Source organism: Pagrus major, chromosome 22, assembly GCF_040436345.1.
Source record: "Pagrus major chromosome 22, Pma_NU_1.0".
Taxonomy (NCBI): domain Eukaryota; kingdom Metazoa; phylum Chordata; class Actinopteri; order Spariformes; family Sparidae; genus Pagrus; species Pagrus major.
The window spans coordinates 31,260,983-31,281,124 of record NC_133236.1 but is presented as its reverse complement, the minus strand read 5'-3'; the positions used below and the strand labels follow the sequence as shown (position 1 = coordinate 31,281,124).

At 43.2% G+C, this 20,142-nt stretch overlaps 2 protein-coding genes and 1 non-coding gene across 3 annotated transcripts; all 3 read right to left on the bottom strand.

The window, feature by feature from the left end:
• Positions 1-11,378: 11,378 nt before the first annotated feature.
• LOC141017907 (ribonucleoside-diphosphate reductase subunit M2) lies at positions 11,379-16,150 on the bottom strand. The gene is made up of 10 exons (XM_073492712.1): positions 15,675-16,150; positions 15,381-15,446; positions 14,371-14,520; positions 14,041-14,157; positions 13,655-13,788; positions 13,390-13,484; positions 13,167-13,300; positions 12,901-13,005; positions 12,668-12,781; positions 11,379-11,908 (listed from the first exon to the last, which is right to left on the bottom strand). The coding sequence occupies exons 1-10, from the start codon at positions 15,762-15,764 to the stop codon at positions 11,756-11,758; spliced, it is 1,158 nt and encodes a 385-aa protein (XP_073348813.1). The 5' UTR covers positions 15,765-16,150; the 3' UTR covers positions 11,379-11,755.
• LOC141018571 (small nucleolar RNA SNORD94) lies at positions 12,211-12,348 on the bottom strand. Its single transcript, XR_012180748.1, has one exon. It is a non-coding gene; the product is annotated as a small nucleolar RNA SNORD94 (small nucleolar RNA).
• A 1,249-nt stretch (positions 16,151-17,399) lies between the features above and the next one.
• Positions 17,400-18,866, bottom strand: mettl22 (methyltransferase 22, Kin17 lysine). Its single transcript, XM_073492845.1, has one exon. The coding sequence runs from the start codon at positions 18,676-18,678 to the stop codon at positions 17,461-17,463; it is 1,218 nt and encodes a 405-aa protein (XP_073348946.1). The 5' UTR covers positions 18,679-18,866; the 3' UTR covers positions 17,400-17,460.
• Between the last annotated feature and the right edge of the window lie 1,276 nt (positions 18,867-20,142).

The window sequence follows — 20,142 nt, the reverse complement described above, 5'->3', positions numbered from 1 at the left end:
CAGTCACTAGTTGCATATATTTGATTTAATGAGGTGCTTTTTTAACCCTAAAATCGTGATTTCCTCAACCTACCTTGTAGCCAGGTGGGTTTGATTCTGATTTGCAGACTGCAATCATACGTTACAACATATATGATACTTGGCTACAAGGTAGGTTGAGGAAAGCATCATTTTTGGGTTAAAATACCTCCTCAATACATTAAATGTATGCAAATACTGACTGAGTGGCATATGCCAGTACTAGATTAGTGGCATATGCCACTCAGTCACTAGTTGCATATATTTGATTTAATGAGGTGCTTTTTTAACCCTAAAATCGTGATTTCCTCAACCTACCTTGTAGCCAGGTGGGTTTGATTCATTTGCAGACTGCAATCACATGTTACAACATATATGATACCTGGCTACAAGGTAGGTTGAGGAAAGCATCATTTTTGGGTTAAAATACCTCCTCAATACATTAAATGTATGCAAATACTGACTGAGTGGCATATGCCAGTACTAGATTAGTGGCATATGCCACTCAGTCACTTGTTGCATAATTTGATTTAATGAGGTGCTTTTTTAACCCTAAAATCGTGATTTCCTCAACCTACCTTGTAGCCAGGTGGGTTTGATTCATTTGCAGACTGCAATCACATGTTACAACATATATGATACTTGGCTACAAGGTAGGTTGAGGAAAGCATCATTTTTGGGTTAAAATACCTCCTCAATACATTAAATGTATGCAAATACTGACTGAGTGGCATATGCCAGTACTAGATTAGTGGCATATGCCACTCAGTCACTTGTTGCATATATTTGATTTAATGAGGTGCTTTTTTAACCCTAAAATCGTGATTTCCTCAACCTACCTTGTAGCCAGGTGGGTTTGATTCATTTGCAGACTGCAATCATACGTTACAACATATATGATACCTGGCTACAAGGTAGGTTGAGGAAAGCATAAGTTTGGGGTTAAAATACCTCCTCAATACATTAAATGTATGCAAATACTGACTGAGTGGCATATGCCAGTACTAGATTAGTGGCATATGCCACTCAGTTACTAGTTGCATATATTTGATTTAATGAGGTGCTTTTTTAACCCTAAAATCGTGATTTCCTCAACCTACCTTGTAGCCAGGTGGGTTTGATTCTGATTTGCAGACTGCAATCACACGTTACAACATATATGATACCTGGCTACAAGGTAGGTTGAGGAAAGCATCATTTTTGGGTTAAAATACCTCCTCAATACATTAAATGTATGCAAATACTGACTGAGTGGCATATGCCAGTACTAGATTAGTGGCATATGCCACTCAGTCACTAGTTGCATATATTTGATTTAATGAGGTGCTTTTTTAACCCTAAAATCGTGATTTCCTCAACCTACCTTGTAGCCAGGTGGGTTTGATTCATTTGCAGACTGCAATCACATGTTACAACATATATGATACTTGGCTACAAGGTAGGTTGAGGAAAGCATCATTTTTGGGTTAAAATACCTCCTCAATACATTAAATGTATGCAAATACTGACTGAGTGGCATATGCCAGTACTAGAAAGCATCATTTTTGGGTTAAAATACCTCCTCAATACATTAAATGTATGCAAATACTGACTGAGTGGCATATGCCAGTACTAGATTAGTGGCATATGCCACTCAGTCACTAGTTGCATATATTTGATTTAATGAGGTGCTTTTTTAACCCTAAAATCGTGATTTCCTCAACCTACCTTGTAGCCAGGTAGGTTTGATTCATTTGCAGACTGCAATCATACGTTACAACATATATGATACTTGGCTACAAGGTAGGTTGAGGAAAGCATCATTTTTGGGTTAAAATACCTCCTCAATACATTAAATGTATGCAAATACTGACTGAGTGGCATATGCCAGTACTAGATTAGTGGCATATGCCACTCAGTCACTAGTTGCATATATTTGATTTAATGAGGTGCTTTTTAACCCTAAAATCGTGATTTCCTCAACCTACCTTGTAGCCAGGTGGGTTTGATTCATTTGCAGACTGCAATCACACGTTACAACATATATGATACCTGGCTACAAGGTAGGTTGAGGAAAGCATCATTTTTGGGTTAAAATACCTCCTCAATACATTAAATGTATGCAAATACTGACTGAGTGGCATATGCCAGTACTAGATTAGTGGCATATGCCACTCAGTTACTAGTTGCATATATGTGATTTAATGGGGTGCTTTTTTAACCCCAAAATCGTGATTTCCTCGACCTACCTTGTAGCCAGGTAGGTTTGATTCATTTGCAGAGTGCAATCACACATTACAGCATGTATGATACCTGGCTACAAGGTAGGTTGAGGGAAGCATGATTTTTGGGTTAAAATACCTCCTCAATACAGTAAATACATGCAACTTCTGACTGAGTTGCATATGCCAGTAGTGGCCAAACATAGCCAACAGGTTAAAATAGGTCCTCATTACATTAAATATGTGAAAATACTGACTGAGTGGCATATGCCAGTACTAGATTAGTGGCATATGCCAGTAGTGGCAAAACATGGGAAACAGGTTAAAATAGCTCCTCATTACATTAAATATTTGCAAATACTGACTGAGTGAATATATTGATTTAAATTTAAATGTTGGAATGGTCAGTCCTGTCAAAATAAACTTTTGTGAATCTGCTAGCTTATGCCACTCAGTCACTAGTTGCATGTATTTGATGTAATGAGGTGCTTTTTGAACCCAAAAATCATGCTTTCCTCAACCTACTTAGTAGGCATATGCCAGTAGTGGACAAACATAGGAAACATGTTCAAAATAGCTCCTTATTACATTAAATTAATGTAATGAGGTGCTTTTTTAACCCCAAAATCGTGATTTCCTCGACCTACCTTGTAGCCAGGTAGGTTTGATTCATTTGCAGAGTGCAATCACACATTACAGCATGTATGATACCTGGCTACAAGGTAGGTTGAGGGAAGCATGATTTTTGGGTTAAAATACCTCCTCAATACAGTAAATATGTACATGCAACTTCTGACTGAGTTGCATATGCCAGTAGTGGCCAAACATAGCCAACAGGTTAAAATAGGTCCTCATTACATTAAATATGTGAAAATACTGACTGAGTGGCATATGCCAGTACTATTTTAGTGGCATATGCCAGTAGTGGCCAAACATAGCCAACGGGTTAAAATAGGTCCTCATTACATTAAATATGTGAAAATACTGACTGAGTGGCATATGCCAGTACTAGATTAGTGGCATATGCCAGTAGTGGCAAAACATGGGAAACAGGTTCAAATAGCTCCTCATTACATTAAATATTTGCAAATACTGACTGAGTGAATATAGTGATTTAAATTTAAATGTTGGAATGGTCAGTCCTGTCAAAATAAACTTTTGTGAATCTACTAGCTTATGCCACTCAGTCACTAGTTTCATGTATTTGATGTAATGAGGTGCTTTTTGAACCCAAAACTCATGCTTTCCTCAACCTACTTAGTAGGCATATGCCAGTAGTGGACAAACATAGGAAACATGTTCAAAATAGCTCCTCATTACATTAAATTAATGTAATGAGGTGCTTGTTTAACCCCAAAATCGCCAATTCCTCAACCTACGTAGTAGCCAGGTAGGTTTGATTCATTTGTAGAATGCAATCACACATCACAGCATATATGATACCTGGCTACAAGGTAGGTTGAGGGAAGCATAATTTTGGGGTCAAAAAAGCTCCTCATCACATTAAATATATGCAAATACTGACTGAGTGTCATACGCCAGTAGTAGATTTGTGGCATATCCCTCTACTGGCTCAATTTAGCGATTTAAATGTAGGAATGGTCAGTTCTGCCAAAAAATACTTTTGTGAATCTACTGGCATATGCCACTCAGCTAATACTGGCATATGCCACTCAGTCACTAGTTGCATGTATTTACTGTAATGAGGTGCTTTTTTAACCCAAAAATCATGCTTTCCTAAACCTACCTTGTAGCCAGGTAGGTTTGATTCATTTGCAGAGTGCAATCACACATTACAGCATATATGATACCTGGCTACAAGGTAGGTTGAGGGAAGCATGATTTTTGGGTTAAAATAGCTCCTCAATACATTAAATGTATGCAGCTTCTGACTGAGTTGCATATGCCAGTAGTGGCCAAACATAGCCAACAGGTTAAAATAGCTCCTCATTACATTAAATATGTGAAAATACTGACTGAGTGGCATATGCCAGTAGTGGATTAGTGGCATATGCCAGTAGTGGCCAGACATAGGAAACAGGTTAAAAAAGCTCCTCATTATATTGAATATGTGCAAATACTGACTGAGTGGCATATGCCACCGCTGGCTCAATATAGTGATTTAAATATAAATGTAGGAATGGTCAGTTCAGTCAAAATATACTTTTGTGAATCTGAGGGGAAGGTTTGCTTTATCAGTCAAGCGCAATCACACATTACATCATAAATGATATCTGGATACTAGGTAGGTTGAGGAAAGCATGATGTTTTGGGTTAAAAAACTTAACTATATGCCACTAGTAGCTCAGTTGAATGAACAAGCTGTAGTCTGACAGAAGTTAGCCTTCAGCGTTTACAGTCAGAAAACCTTTCACACATTTCATGAAAGTAGTGAGGGATCTATTCTAACCAAAAACATCACGCTTGAAAATTAGTTGAGGTGATGCCACTGAGCCACCACAAAATTTGCATGAAAAACCATATGCTACTCGTAGTTCAGTGGCACATGCCACTAGTGGCTCAACATAGCGACGTAAATATAGTAATGTGTAAGTTTTTGTGGCCAGTCCTGTCAAAATATAATTGTATAATTCTGGTGGGAAAGGTTTGATCTATTAGTAGACGGCAATCACACATATTGGCATATTATTTACCATGATTGTTTGATGTTTTCCAGTGACATACCACTTCTGATCGAGTGGCATGTGTAGGTTTAGGCAAGCAGCAGTATACGCCAGTACTCAGGCACCAGAATTGACGCCCCAAAGCAATACAAGTATTATTTGGTTAGGTCTTAATTTTTGCTATTGATTAGTCAGGTTGGCAATGGTGGCTATTCCAACAGTCGCCATGTTAGCTAATGCTAGCTCTCATTTAACTTTGAGTACATTATCGGCAAATATGCCACTAAGCTATAACTTGCATATGCCACTGAGCCACTTCTCTATGTGAGTATCACTCAATGGTTCTGGTGTGTTCTGTGTGCAGATGATCATCTTGTGTGGCTCTCAGCAGTTTAGAGTTGCTATTAACAGGAAGTTGTGCTCACGTAGAAGTTAGCCTTCAGGGCTTTCAGCCAGAAAGCCTTTCAAATCTGGTTAATCTAGTGAAGGATCTATCTAACCCAAACACCATGCTTTCATGAAGCTAACTAGTAGCCTGTTTATAATACAATATAGCCTATAAAACTGAGACAAACAGCGGCAGGTCAGTGGCAGCTGCCGTAAACAGGATTGATGCCGATATTGAAAATGAGCTGATGCTATGCCACTAAACTGCAATCCAAACAACAGAATGGACGACAGAAACTCATACATTCCTTTATGCCACTAGAGGCATATGCCACAAAGCTACTACTGGCATATGCCACTGAGTTGCTTGTGGCTCAGTGGCCACTTTGCGATCTCTCATTGAGATTTGTGCATTAAGACAATCCCAAAACCATCAACACAATGGACGACAGTGATTCATACGTTCCTTTATTCATAGTGCTATGTTGAGCTAACATCGTTAATTAAGACAGAAAAATATACATTACATCGTAAATTTAATCTGCATAGCATCAGATGGTGATGCTGGTCTCATGGTGGCCTACCAGTTTCAAGTAGCACATGCCATTAAGAAAAAGCCTGTCAATGGAGCACAATCGGCATACCACTCCAGGGATCGGCATATGCCGCTGAGCCACTAATAGCTAGTGGCTGTTTGGTTCAGTTTTATAGGCTATATTGTTTTCAGTTTTCTGTTCAGTTAAGTGGTTTTGTTTAAATAGTTTTTGTTTTAAATAGCTCCTTCATTACATTAACTATATGCAATTAGTGGCTCAGTGGCATATGCCACTATTAGCTCCAGAATGAACAAGCTGTGGTCACAAAGAAGTTAGCCTTCAGGGCTTACAGTCAGAAAGCCTTTCAAACATGTGGTTATTGTAGTAAAGGATCTTTTCTAACATCAACAACACCAAGCTTTCCTAAAGTTAACTAGTAGCCTGTTTGTTGCCTACTTATCTGCATCAGAAAACTGAAAACAACATAGCCTATAAAACTGAAACAAACAGCAGCAGGTCAGTGGCAGCTGCCACAAAACAGGAGTGACGCCGTATTCGAAAGTTAGCTGAGGCGACGCCACTGAACCACTAACAAATTTTCATGTAGTAGCTTAGTGGCATATGCCACTAGTGGCTCAACATAGTGACATAAATATAGGAATGTGTAAGTGTCTGTGGTCAGTTTTGTCAAAATATAATTGTATGAATCTGGTGGGAAAGGTTTGATCTATTAGTAAACGGCAATCACACATATTATTGGCATATTATTTACCATGATCACCATAAATACTTTGATTGTTTGATGTTTTCCAGTGACATATGTTACACCCCTTGTAATAAGACACGGTGGTGTAAGTTTAAGAACATTTATTAGTCTCCACCAGGCACAGCAACTCCATATATGTCTCAGTAGCAGCTCTAGCCCGCGAACCCCCCGAACCTCTCCTCCGCATGTGAACAATGCACACAGTCTGTATCATCCTAGGTTCAGTCTGCCCCCTACTGGCAAGTGCTATAGGTACGAAATAACAGTCTCTTAGGAACGAGATGTAACAAAAGGAATAATAATATGAATTGAAATTGGTATCAAAAATAAAAATAATAAATCTTCTCTTTACAGGTGCTACAATCCTCCCCTGCAAACTAAATGCTGTCCACAACATTTACATCAATTTTAAGCAGCACAACATAAAATATGTAACATTCAACATGTCATTAACCCACTTGGAATTGCATTAGACAAACACTTTCTTCTGAAAGGTAAAAACAGGTCAAGGGTCAAACTCAAAGTGCATGTTATAGGCTTTTACCTTATAGAGCATCACCAATGTATATGTGATTTTATCGCACTCTACTCTTAGATACCATAGCATTTTAGCTTAAGCATTTGGAATTGAGCAGTTATTAACATCAATGCACTACACTACTGCACAATCACTCTGAGACACAAAACATTTCTATCAATTCACATTCAGTCTCTGAAGATGTTCTTCAGAGACTCTCTACTCATATTAAACACATAACACTTTTCTTGCCCTAGCTTTTTCCAAACATTTACACACAGCATGTTTTTTTTTTGTTTTTTTCCTTTTTCTCACGCTCTGTGAGCAAACTCAGTTCACAAACAGTCCATAGCTTCACAGATCGAACTGCAACAGTCCATCAGTATAATCCTACAGGAACAAAAATAGGATAACCCAACTGTGGTCCATACAGTTGTGAAGGTAGCCAAGGCATAGTGTAATGTCCATAGGCAGGTGCCAAAGCATTGACATATAGGGGGTTTGCGTGTAGCCCCACCACCTGATGGCTTGGCTGACCTAAAGTCTCATAAGTCAGTCTCTCTGTAGGTCGCCTCTCTCTCTTTGACCTACGTGGTTCTGGGTCAGCCTGTTCTGACCCGTGGCTGCTAGGAAGATTAGCAGACCTGACAGCATGTGTCTCCTCTTGGATGTCATTTTCAATGTTCGTGTCCAATCCGGTGTTGTTGTCACATTCGGTGTTTTTGTCATTTCCAGGGGTTTCCTTGTCCACATTCTCATTTTGTTCCACAAGCTGAGGGCGTCTCAGCCTATTATGCCAGTGATGATCCTCCTCATCTGAGCTCTGAGTCCTCTGATGTTTCCTTGTTTTGATTTGTCTCATGTCTCTTTGGAGGTTTCTGTTTTACCACTGTTTGAGCTGGTTCCTGAAGTGGCAAAGCATTACAGGGCATCAGCATGTCCCGATGGAGGATTCTGCCTCTCCCTGACCCACTTTCAGGCTTAACCTCATAAACTGGACAGTCTTTCCCCTTTTGAGGGATCACAATGTGTATTTTATCCTCCCAATATGCTCTCAATTTTCCAGGCCCTCCACGTTCTGACATATTCCTCACTAGGACGCAGTCACCTGGAGAAAGCACTGCATGCTGTCTTTTTTTTGTCAGAATATGTTTTTCCTCTTGCTGTTGTCTTTTTGATTGTTTTATATGCTATTTCATGAGCTTCCTTCATTTGTTGCTGCCACTTTTTGGAATATTCCTGGTAAGATGTAAATCCTTCCTCCTCATTTATCCCAAAAATCAAGTCAATTGGCAAACAAGGCTGTCTACCAAAAAGCAAGTAAAAAGGAGAGTAGCCTGTCGCTTCACTGGTTGTACAATTGTAAGCGTGAACCAATTTATTCACACAGTCACTCCAGTTTTGCTTTTTGTCCTCATCCAAGGTCCGCAGCATCGATAACAACGTGCGATTAAATCTTTCAGCTGGGTTCCCTTGTGGGTGGTAGGGGGTCGTTTTTGAGTTTGTCATGCCAGTGTATTTTTGCAGTCTTTTGAACAACTGGTTCTCAAATTCAGATCCTTGGTCATGATGTAAAATCTTAGGGAAGCCGAAGCGCAGAGCAAAATCATTGAAAATCTCATCTGCTGCCGTTTTGCCTGCTTTGTTGCGAGTTGGGTAAGCTTGGGCAAATTTAGTGAAGTTGTCGACGAGCACCAAAATATACTCATACCCTCCCCTGCTTTTTTCAAGAGTGAGAAAGTCTATAGAGACTGTCTCAAATGGGGCTGTTGCTGGTACACATGGGTGCTCTTGTCTGAACAGAGGGCTTTTTTTGAATGTTGCATTTACACACTTTGGTTATGAAAAACTCAATGTCATTTTGCATACCTGGCCAATAAAATCTCTGTCTAGCAAGGCGTAACACTCGATCCACCCCTAAATGACCCATTTCACGGTGTAAGTACTGGTACACCAGCTCTCTGTACTTCTCTGGCAGCACAATTTGAGTATTTGTGGCTGTTTTGCGTTTCAACAGACCTTCTTGGGAAACATACAGTCTTGTCCACTCATGCAGTAGTGGCCTGTTTTCTCTCCTGCTTGGTTTTCTGCCAGATTTTTGAGCTGTATGACATAGGATATGGCAGTGTCTTGTAACTGCGCTTGCAGTAAGTCCTGTTGTGTCAGTTTGATCTCTGGTTGACTGTCTGCAGTCATCTCCTGGACATGTGGGTTGCAAGTTATGACTGAGATCCAGTCCATTTCATGCTGCTTTTGTGTTTCAACTGCACTGAAAATGGCCACTAATGTCTCAGGGCTACATTGTTCTGTACACTCACTAATGTACGCGTCCATACTCACCGGTGTGCGTGACAGAAAATCAGCATCTGTGTTTGTTTTCCCTGGGCGATTTTTCTGCGTTATGTTGAAGTCAGCCAGCTCCGAGACCCAGCGATGTCCAGTTGCATTCAATTTGGCTGTGCTTAAGATACAAGTAACAGGGTTTTTGTCACTGTATACAGTCGCAGAGGGCGCGTAAAACAAATAGTCCCTGAACCTTTCTGTAACCGCCCACTTAAGCGCTAAAAACTCAAGTTTGCCTGAATGCAATCTATAGTTTTTTTCTGGTGGTGTCAATGTCCGTGAGCCACATGCAATGACTCTAAGTTTACTGTCCTGACGCTGATAAAGGACTGCTCCAAGTCCCTCCTCTGAAGCGTCCACATGTAGAATGTAGGGATCCTCAAATCTGGGGTAAGCCATTACAGGTGGGTTAGTCAGAGCATCAACAAGATAGTTCAGTGCTTTCTGGTGAGTATCAGTCCACACAATTTTTTGGTGTGGGGGAAGTTGTCCCGCTGACCTCCACTTTGATTTTGACGCAGCTCTTGTGTTTCCCTCAGCTGATGTTAAGTCATAGACATTTTGCATGGCGAGAAAAATCCTGCACATAGCTCCTGTAGTATCCTAGGAAGCCCGACAGTTTTTGCAGCTCTTTGATATTTGTGGGGGGATTTGTTTTAAGACCCTGTACTGCAGTGACTTCCTTCCTGTCCATCTTATAACCCTCAGCTGAGATCACTTTACCTAGATAGCGTACCTCATTTTTGAACAGGTCACATTTATCTGCTCTTAGCTTTACTCCCCAGGTTCATTGTCGTCTGAGGACAGATCTCACACTTTCAACATGCTCTGTGAATGTTTTGCTGTACACTAAAACATCATCCAAGTACGGAGTGCACATTCTGTGTCTGAGTCCTTCCGAGCTCTCTTCCACGCCGCGCTGCAATGCTGAGGGTGCGTTTGTATAAGCCCCACGGTGTGGTGAATGCTGTGAATTGCTTACAGTCCTCACTAATGCTACCCTGATGGTAAGCTTTTCCTTGGTCCAACACGCTGAACCAAACATTGCCACCGAGACCATCCAGTATTTCCTGTATGGGGTGTCTGTCCGGAACTGTCTGTTTGTTTAAACCTCTCAAGTCTACACAGTCTTAAGCTTCCATCTCACTTTCGCAAAACAAACCTTGGCTGCTGCATCAGGGGAAGTGGATTTGCAGATGAAACCTTTATTCAGCACGTCCTGTATGTGGCTTTTTACCTCTTCATACAGTGGTCGTGGTATTGCTCTGTAGGCTTTGGATACTGGAACTTCATCAACCAGCTTAATGTCCATTTTGAGGTTTTTCTTCATCTTTGTTTTTGCAAATGCACTTGATTCCTCCCTGAGCATTTGTTTAAAGGAATAGTTCACTCTAGAACGAAATTCAGTCATTATCGACTCTCCCTCATGCTGATGAGAAGGTCAGTTTCCCAGTTCATGTCATGGACTTACTCAAAAATGTCATTTTGAAACTCCTATTAAATACATGGAAGGTTAATGTAAAAGAGTTCTAGTCTGTTTCTCGTTTGAGATTTTTTTTTTTTTTTTTTTTAAATCACCGAGCCCGTTTTATTTTTCTTCTGATTAAATGTTAAATGTGCTGATTCAGAGCTCACATTGAAACTTTACGTCTAATTTAAACTCATTACATTTATCTGAAGACGGTTAAGACGTTATCGACCTGCAATGTAACTAAATAAATTACATTATTAAATCAACCCTTAGCGAGTTCTTCTAAGTGCTTTGAAGTCGAGTTGTGAGAACAGACATGTCGTGACTCGCCTGTTTTGGTTCAAACCTGCAGATTTTTCAGAGAGAAGCTCCAACATAAGTTTTACTTTATCAGCTTCTAATTTCAAACCTAACTTCAGGAATAAAATCCATAAAACAAATAATTTCACCAATAATGTCTTGAGATGAAAGCCAATCAGCTGTTCTCGTTAAGAAAACAGACAAACTCGGTCACATTTCCATTTCTGCACCTTTTATTAAAAAACAAGTCACGAGAAAAAAAACAAAAAACTGTACAATTTAAAGTAACTAAAACAACACGCAGCTAAAAGTACTGAAATATAATCTGGAGTTACACTTTATTACAAAACGCAGCTAAACAACTTTATGTACAAAAACAAACCAGCTGCAGAGAAGACAAAGATTTCATCACAGTCCGTCTGTTAAAAAAAACAATCCCAGCATGCAACAGCAGAGGAGAAACCTCCAGCTGAGGCAGCTGCCGTCTGTCACGATGGATGAGGTACAAGTGTTTCTGCCGACTCCACCTGCCTCCTCCTGCAAGGCGGAGTCTGAACAAGTGAGTGGGCGTGGCTCGTCTCCACCTCGGTGCTCAGAAGTCGGCGTCCAGCCTGAAGGTGTTGTCTGTGGCGCCCGACATCACACCCATCCTCTGGTACTCGCCCACCCGCTTCTCAAAGAAGTTGGTCTTTCCCTCCAGAGAGATGTTCTCCATGAAGTCGAAGGGGTTCTCCACCCGGTAGATCTACAGAGACAGCACACAGACCACAGGTCAGACCGTCCTCCACTCAGCTCCACCCACATGTGGAGGCCCGACATCTCACAGCGACAACACAAACATCCTGATGTTCAGGGTCCACATTTACCTCCTGAATCACAGCAAAGATTTTAACCTGCCGACAGTTTCTCATTCAGTCTGATCAAAGTTGTGATTATTTCACCTACAAACCCTGAAACCACGAGACAGTGGCTCAATAAAACATCGGAGAACAAAAGATTCAAATCTCAATCTGACACTCCTCCCGTACTCGGCTACTCTGCTGTTGGTCTGTTCAGTCAGGCGTCTGTCTCGTGCTGCTGTTGGTCTGTCAGTGAACCACACGTCCACCAATCAGAGCGCAGCAGCAGCACTCAGCCCCCATCATTGGCTGAGGTCCGTACCCCTGCGCCTCTCATCACCACAGACCTGATCCACATGAGACCTGATCCTCCCCCTGTAGTGTAACTGATTCTGACCTCTCTGTATGAACTCCACCTCTACAGTGCTCGGCCCTACGGGGAAGCTGCTCGGCCCTGGCGGGAAGCTGCTCGGCCCTACGGGGAAGCTGCTCGGCCCTAGCGGGGGGCTGCTGGGCCCTAGCGGGGGAGCTGCTGGGCCCTAGCGGGGGAGCTGCTGGGCCCTAGCGGGGGAGCTGCTGGGCCCTACGGGGGAGCTGCTGGGCCCTAGCGGGGGGCTGCTGGGCCCTACGGGGAAGCTGCTCGGCCCTAGCGGGGGGCTGCTTACCTTTGTGAATCCGAGCTCCAGCATCAGTCTGTCTGCTACGAACTCGATGTACTGCTTCATGAGCTCACAGTTCATCCCGATCAGCTTCACAGGCAGACTCTCCGTCAGGAACTCCTGAACACAACAACAACACACCAGTGAGACCAGTGAAACCAGTGAGACCAGTGAAACCAGTGAAACCAGTGACAGCACAACAACATGTTCAGGAGCAGAGTTCATCCGTCTGTACCCACCTGCTCGATCTGCACGGCGTTCTTGATGATGTTGGTGACGGTTTCTGCCGACGGCTTGTTCGTCAGGTGTTTGAACATCAGACAGGCAAAGTCACAGTGCAGACCCTGAACACATCACAACACAGTTACAACATGGACCCTGAACGCAACACAACACACTGACTTTACTTCTTGGCGACTGTTTTTTAAGAAAGATTTATCTGATGTGAAACAACAAGCTGAAGCTGATAACTGATCTGATTGGCTGATAGGATCGATGATGTCACCTCGTCTCTGCTGATGAGCTCGTTGGAGAAGGTCAGGCCGGGCATCAGGCCTCTCTTCTTCAGCCAGAAGATGGCAGCGAATGAACCAGAGAAGAAGATTCCCTCCACAGCAGCGAAGGCCACCACACGCTCTCCTGGAAGAACCGCAGAGTGACAATCAATACCTGATAGAGGATCAATATCAGACCTGAAGGTCACATGGAGTCACAGGCGGCAGGTTTACCGTAGTTGGCGTTCTTGTTGCCGATCCAGTTGAGCGCCCAGTCGGCCTTCTTCTTCACACACGGCAGAGTCTCGATGGCGTTGAAGAGGTATTCTCTGTGGGTCAGTAAACACACCGTCACACACCAGCACAGACCACCAGAGCCCGGCACGGACCGGCAGAGCCCAGCACGGACCACCAGAGCCCGGCACGGACCACCAGAGCCCGGCACGGACCACCAGAGCCCGGCACGGACCGGCAGAGTCCAGCACTGACAGGGTCTCACCTCTCTTTGGGCTCCCTGATGTAGGTGTCGATCAGGAGGCTGTACATCTCTGAGTGGATGTTCTCCATGGCGATCTGGAAACCATAGAAGCACCTGGCCTCCGTCACCTGCACTTCCTGGGTGAAGCGCTCCACCTGGTGGTCACACAGAACATTTTAGTGATCGATTAGGATCAATTTTTATTTCATTTGTAAAGTTGACGTGTTTACAGTCAATGAAATGTTTTCTTTCGTACATTTTGCATTTAATGCTGAATTTATAAGCGGCACCAATGATTTAGAAAGTCGTAGCCGTGTCAGAGTTTGTTAAGTCTCAATATCGCAGGATTTGTTAAGGGAGTCTGGTGATATTGTGGTTACTAGTTAATGGTTGTGGGCGCTCCTCACCAGGTTCTCGTTGACAATGCCGTCGCTGGCGGCGAAGAAAGCCAACACATGAGAGATGAAGTACCTCTCCTCGTCCTTCAGAGACTCCCAGTGCTGCAGGTCCTTCGACAGATCCACCTGAACAAACACAAGTCGTTAACATGACATCGTCAACACCTGGAGGCTTCACGTGTCGTCACCTTCAGCTCACCAGTTTATGTTGAACTTTACCACCAACAAAGAGGCGACATTCATACTGTCGTGTTCCTGAGAGCACAGAGGGAAGTCGAGTCTCAGCGCGACCGACTGACAACCTGCCCTGAACCAAACACTGACTAATGTCCACGTTACCTCCTCTGCGGTCCAGAAAGACGCCTCGGCCTTCTTGTACATCTGCCAGATGTCGTGGTACTGGATGGGGAAGATGACGAAGCGACGAGGGTTTTCCTTCAGCAGCGGCTCCTCCTGCTCCTCACGGCTGCTCTTCTTCACGGCTTTGGGCTGAAAAACACAAAAAACACCAGCCTGTCAAATATACAGCAGACATACATCACTACACATGTTCCAGCTGCTGTCTGCAGGTCTGATGCTGCAGACTCTGACTTCACTGTCTCACTTTGTTTATCAAGTTTAAATCAGGGCTGAAAACATGAAGAAAGATTTTCTGTGTTTAAATGATGAGAATTTAAATGTAATTATTTAATATCTTTGGCTGTTTAAAGACGTCAGCTGGAGCTCTGGAAACTGAAGGGACTTTATTCTAGAAACCAAATGATCAACTGAACATGAGCTGATCTGCAGATTATCATTAAAAATAATAAACTGTTTCAGCTCAAACTTTAAGACTTCAAACAGGCTGCATGTGTTCAGCTTCAGTGAGAAAGTATGATATGAACTCTGCATCATGTTCGTGGCATGTGATGCAGAATCCAGTGGATCCAGATGGTCCAAAGATCCAACATCAGTCAGATCAACACATTTACTGATGCTCGTGTTTGAAGAGGAAAATCAAGCCTCCGATCTGAAGACTGAAACATCTGAGCTGAAACATGATGAACACTTCCTGTGTCAACTTTACAAAGTGCCACATTTTAGACATTAATGACGAAATAAAGCAACATTCATCAACACGCAGACAATCCGCAGAGAAACATGTCAGATATTCTGTCATCAACTAAACTGCAGGAGCTCAACATGAAGCAACAGGGACAGCTGATCGTCCATGTTGGCGCCAGAACCGACATTTTGGGCGCCACAGGACACACACACACACACACACACACACACACACACACACACACTCTCTGCCTGTGACTTCAGCTCCACAGCTGGAGGCTTTCAGCAGGTTTGGACTCACTTACTTGCTCGTCGAAGATTTTGCGCGCGGTTTTGGACGCCAGGATGCGGGTCGTGTTCAGGCTCGGTGGCTGAAAGACGAACGACAAGAAACCGTCAGTGACTAAAAACTGCTTTCTATAGTTTCATACTGAATTCACGGGTTTTATTTGAGCGCTGAAATACAGATTATATCTGGGTCAGTCAGGCTGAGCCGCTCACAAAATGGCTGCCAGGAGTTTTGAGTGAAAGCAGTTTAAAGCTTCAGAGCGACGCTTGTTCGCTGCAGCAGCACATTAACATCAGAGTCAGAGTCTCACCGTGTTTTCTTTGTCCAGCGACATGTTGCTCATCTGGCTGCTGACGGTGCTCTGGTTCTTCACGGACAGAGGAGAGCGAGCAGACAGCATGTTGACTTCCTTCGACTTCAGACGGACACACGAATAAAAGATAAGTTAAGAGATTAAAAGCAGGAACAAAAAGAGGAGAGAAAGTGTAAAAAGTGTAAACTAAGCAGCAGCGGACAGACGGAGCAGAGACTGGAGCGGCTGCTGTTGTCCGCTCGCCTTTTTATTGAAATCTTGGCGCTAGAACGCAGCTGGCCAATAGAAACGCAGCTCGCGGCGGCTCTTTAAACTGACGCTGCGACGGAGCCAATCGGGCTGCGAGCCGCGCTCACGTGCCGCCCGGACAGCTGCGGGAAATTCAAAAGGCTTCGTTTGTGCGGGGTTACGAAACTGTCCGTAACCGGTGTTACAAAACTGCTAAAAACCAGCGTTTACGCAACGTTTGTGATTGAGATTAAAACCACACGTTTATTTCACATGAAGACCAAACAAACTGTGACCCTAAAATACTGACAGCTGTTAAAGTCTGAGCTCCTGTTTGTAGTTCTTTATATTAAAGTGTCATTATATGTGCGGGACGTGTTCAGTGTCAATATCTGCAGGTCGTTAAAGCGGAGACACCATTTTATAGTTTAACGTCATCTGAAGATGATGTCATCGGGATATTAAAGGAGCACTCTGTAGTTTTTTAACATTTACATATGAATGAGGTAATGATGCAAACTGTTTCCATCAGTGAATAAACCAGCTGTTCTCAGAGGTAAATAAGGTCCCAGAACACTGTTTGAAGCTAGAAAGGTGGCAGGGTCCGCCACATATAAACAAAGTAAAACAGTATACATTGTGTTGTCTGTTAAGGTCAGTTTGTTTCAGTCGATGAGGATCTTCCTCTGCTCATTAACACTTCATCACCTGAACTACAGACTGCTCCTTTAAATATCATCATAACTACATGTCAATCACATGAGAGCGTCAACTCACATCCACTGTTTCAGCCTCAAACACTGAACAAAACAACAAACACATTTCAGTTTGCCAGCCACCATTCATTTCAACATTGTAAACAATTTAAAGTCCTGTTGTCCTGAGAAAGACAAAGGCTCATTGACTTTGTTTTAAAGGTGCAACATGTAGAATTTTAGTTTATGTGAAGAAATAACGGTTTCGATGTTATGTCAGATGTGTCTCATGTTACAGAGATATCTGCTGACAATAACATGCTAATCAGCTAGCCTTGTGCCTGCTAGCTGCATGGCTAAATGAGCTAACAGTAACTACATTCATGAAACAGAAGCTGTAGGTCTGCTGTTTCATATGACTGAGCCTACAATTAAACATATTTATTCCTGTCTATAATATATCAGACTGTGGCCTCTGTCTGCTCCTCACTGAGTCCAGGACCAACGTTTATTTAAACAGATCGAGGCTGTTTATCTGTTCTATAGAGGTGATTTGTGCATTTGTAATAAGTAATATATTACTTTATGCAGACAGTAATATTGTAATGTAACATGTTAGTTTAACATTAAGGTAACTAGTAATATGTAATATATTGCATTTTGAAAGTAACTTGCCCAACACTGGTCAACAGGTAGCCATTTCTTACATAGTGCACCTTTAAATCAGATTACTGATTTCCTTAAATTGACGTCATCGTGACGTCTGCACGAGTTGAATTCATGCAATAAATCAAAGAGGCATTATTAAAACTCTTTATTAGTCACATTAACGGGTGAAGCTGCCTGCAGTCCTTCAGCTGTTAGCTGCAGGTCTGTGTGCGGACCTCCGGGCCGGCGGGCGCAGCAGCTGGGGTGCGGTGCGGGGTGGAGGTGCGGTGCGGGGCGGAGGTGCGGTGCGGGGTGGAGGTGACCCTCCACAGCTCCAGCTGCTCGATGCGTTCATACAGCAGGAACTGAGGGAAGTCCGCGGGCAGCTGCTGCACGCTGAAGCTGCACCCGCCGTCCTCCGCCTCCTCCAGCTGCGACAGGCAGCGGGTGAAGTGGTCGTAGGCCTCGCAGGACACGTCCATGTGCCGCAGGGTGAAGTTCATCCTCCTCTCCAGGGAGATGAGGACGGTGCAGGTGCGGCTGAAGTGGCTGCAGAGGCGCTGCAGAGTCCGGAACAGACCGTCCGTCAGCTCGTCATCATAACACACATCAGCAGCGATGATGACGCTCGTGTTGTCGTACAGATCCGCCACTTCCGCCTCCGTCCAGCTGAAGTCCACCTCAGCGTCGGTGCGCAGGTCCTGCTGGAGCCAGTCCAGGTGCCTCACCTTCACCTGGCCGCCCGAGGCCTCCGTCACGTGCTTGTTTAACGCCACGTTCCTCCTGCACATGCTCAGTAGGTCTTCCCCCACATCTGTGCAGTACACTGTTTTGGCGGCGGTCGCCATGGTGATGCTGGTCAGACCCGTTCCCGCTCCGAGCTCGAGGACGGTGGCTCCTCTGAAAGGACCCGGATCAGAGAGGATGAAGTCGGCCAGGAGACACGCGCCCCGCCACACCTGTTTACCCACGTCCTCCAGCGGGGTGGCCATGGTGTGCTCGATCCTGAGGACGACTTCATCACCTTCATCATCACCCCCCTCCTCCTCCTCCTCCTGCTCCTCCTGCTCCTCCTCCTCCTCCTCCTGCTCCGGTCCCGGGGCGGACTGGTGGAGGATGACCGGACAGACCGGGTCTCGGCCGCGCCCCTCTGCGGGACTTCTCGGTCGGTGCGTGATGTCGAAATCTCCGTCCTCATCCACTAACGCTTCCACACGTCCTCCATCTTGTCCCCGCGTGTGTTTTCCCGCGGCCTCACCTTCTTCTCCCGCCTCCGTCGCGGCTCTGTCGCCGTCTGACAGGATCTTGAACCTGGAGATGAAGACGGGCTGTCCGACCCCGTTCAGGCGGCTCATGAGGTGCCGCGCGTTGGGCAGCAGCATGTGCACGTCCGACAGCACCGTGTCGTAGTGGAAGGTGATCCGGTCCATGAGGAGCGGAGCCCCGCCGCAGCTGAGAGGGTCCCCGGGGTCACCAGTCTCTCCTCGGGCGCAGACGGTCCTTCATTCTCCCCTCTGAACAGCTGAAGATGGCTCATCAGCTGTTTCCGGGAAGGAGCGCTCTGATTGGCTGCTTGGGAAGACAACAACACATCTGAAATGTAGGTCAACTGTCGGAGTCGCCACCTGCCGGCCGGAGAGGGAACTGCACGCGTGGGACAGTCGAGCAGAAATGTTCATTTTAACTAAAATCTTTGGATTAAAACAATATTTTATGTTTGAATCTAAACAGTCAAATGAAGGAAGCGTTAAACTGCCTCGGTTTGTCTTTATGCTTGAATAAAATACATGTATTTATCGTCAGGCCCGGTCACAGACACTCTTGTATATGTTGTATGGTAATGAATTTTTCATCACGTCCCTGAATGTATCTAACATAGTTTTTGTAACTCCTTTAACACATTTTTTGTAACTTTTTGGACAGCTGTATGTCAAATACTGAAAATAAAAAACAACCTTTACACAGCAGTTCTTTACCAAAATGTACTGTTGGATATTTACCCACGCCTTCATCCACACAGATAAAGAGATTCATCATCAATATTATCAAATGGTCAGTTTCAACATCATAATATCACATGTGACAGGACTGATTATTTGTCAAATGCTATATATTTACAGAATTTATGTAAAATTTCATGCTTTTAATCACCTGATGTGAATGATAATAACACTAACTTATTATTAATGATGTTGTTTTTCTAAATGACAACGTGATGACAGCGTAACAACACTATGAAAGATGTAACTCCATTTTTCAAGTGTTTAAGAAAAGATGATATATTCCTTCACAGAGCGAGCTGAAAATCGTTTCTTGGAAATATTTCTTCAGATGTATTTGTTGTAACATTTTTGCTCATTAATTTTTAAACGTTCTTATTATTTTTTAATACCAAGAAACAAAAAAAAAGTAATCTTTGTAATAAGATTATATGGGACACTATCTGTCCCAGCCTTAACAAAGCTCCTTTAAGATGACAACATATAATTTCTTTAATATTTGTTATTATGCTCACATATACTTTCATTATCTGTTATTATGTGTGATGTAGGCTGTTCAAAGTGGAAGTTTGTTTTTGATTTCAACAATAAAAAACATCTTTAAAACATTTTTAAGAAACAAAGATAACTGTGGTTATAAATACACTCTTTTAAAATAAGACAACACAAATATTTTCATTAATATATTCCATTTTGTTTGATGTAGGATGTTTAAAGCAGGTTTATTTGTCATTTCAACAATAAAAAAAAGCATTTAAAAACAAGGATAGTTGTGTTTATGAATATATTCTGTAAAAATAAGAGTTAATTAAGTTGACAACACAAACATATTTTCATTATCTATTATTATGTGTGATGTAGGCTGGTTCATTTCAACAATAAAAACATAAAGAT

Bases quoted from the DNA above. Each gene is read 5' to 3' on its own strand.
- LOC141017907 (XM_073492712.1), bottom strand. From the start codon at position 15,764: ATGCTGTCTGCTCGCTCTCCTCTGTCCGTGAAGAACCAGAGCACCGTC. The intron at 14,521-15,380 runs GTAAGTGAGTCC...TGTGTTTTTCAG, and splicing joins GCAAAATCTTCGACGAGCAA to CCCAAAGCCGTGAAGAAGAG. The intron at 13,006-13,166 runs GTGACATCATCG...TGATGTGTTCAG, and splicing joins AGCTCATCAGCAGAGACGAG to GGTCTGCACTGTGACTTTGC.
- mettl22 (XM_073492845.1), bottom strand. From the start codon at position 18,678: ATGGACCGGATCACCTTCCACTACGACACGGTGCTGTCGGACGTGCAC.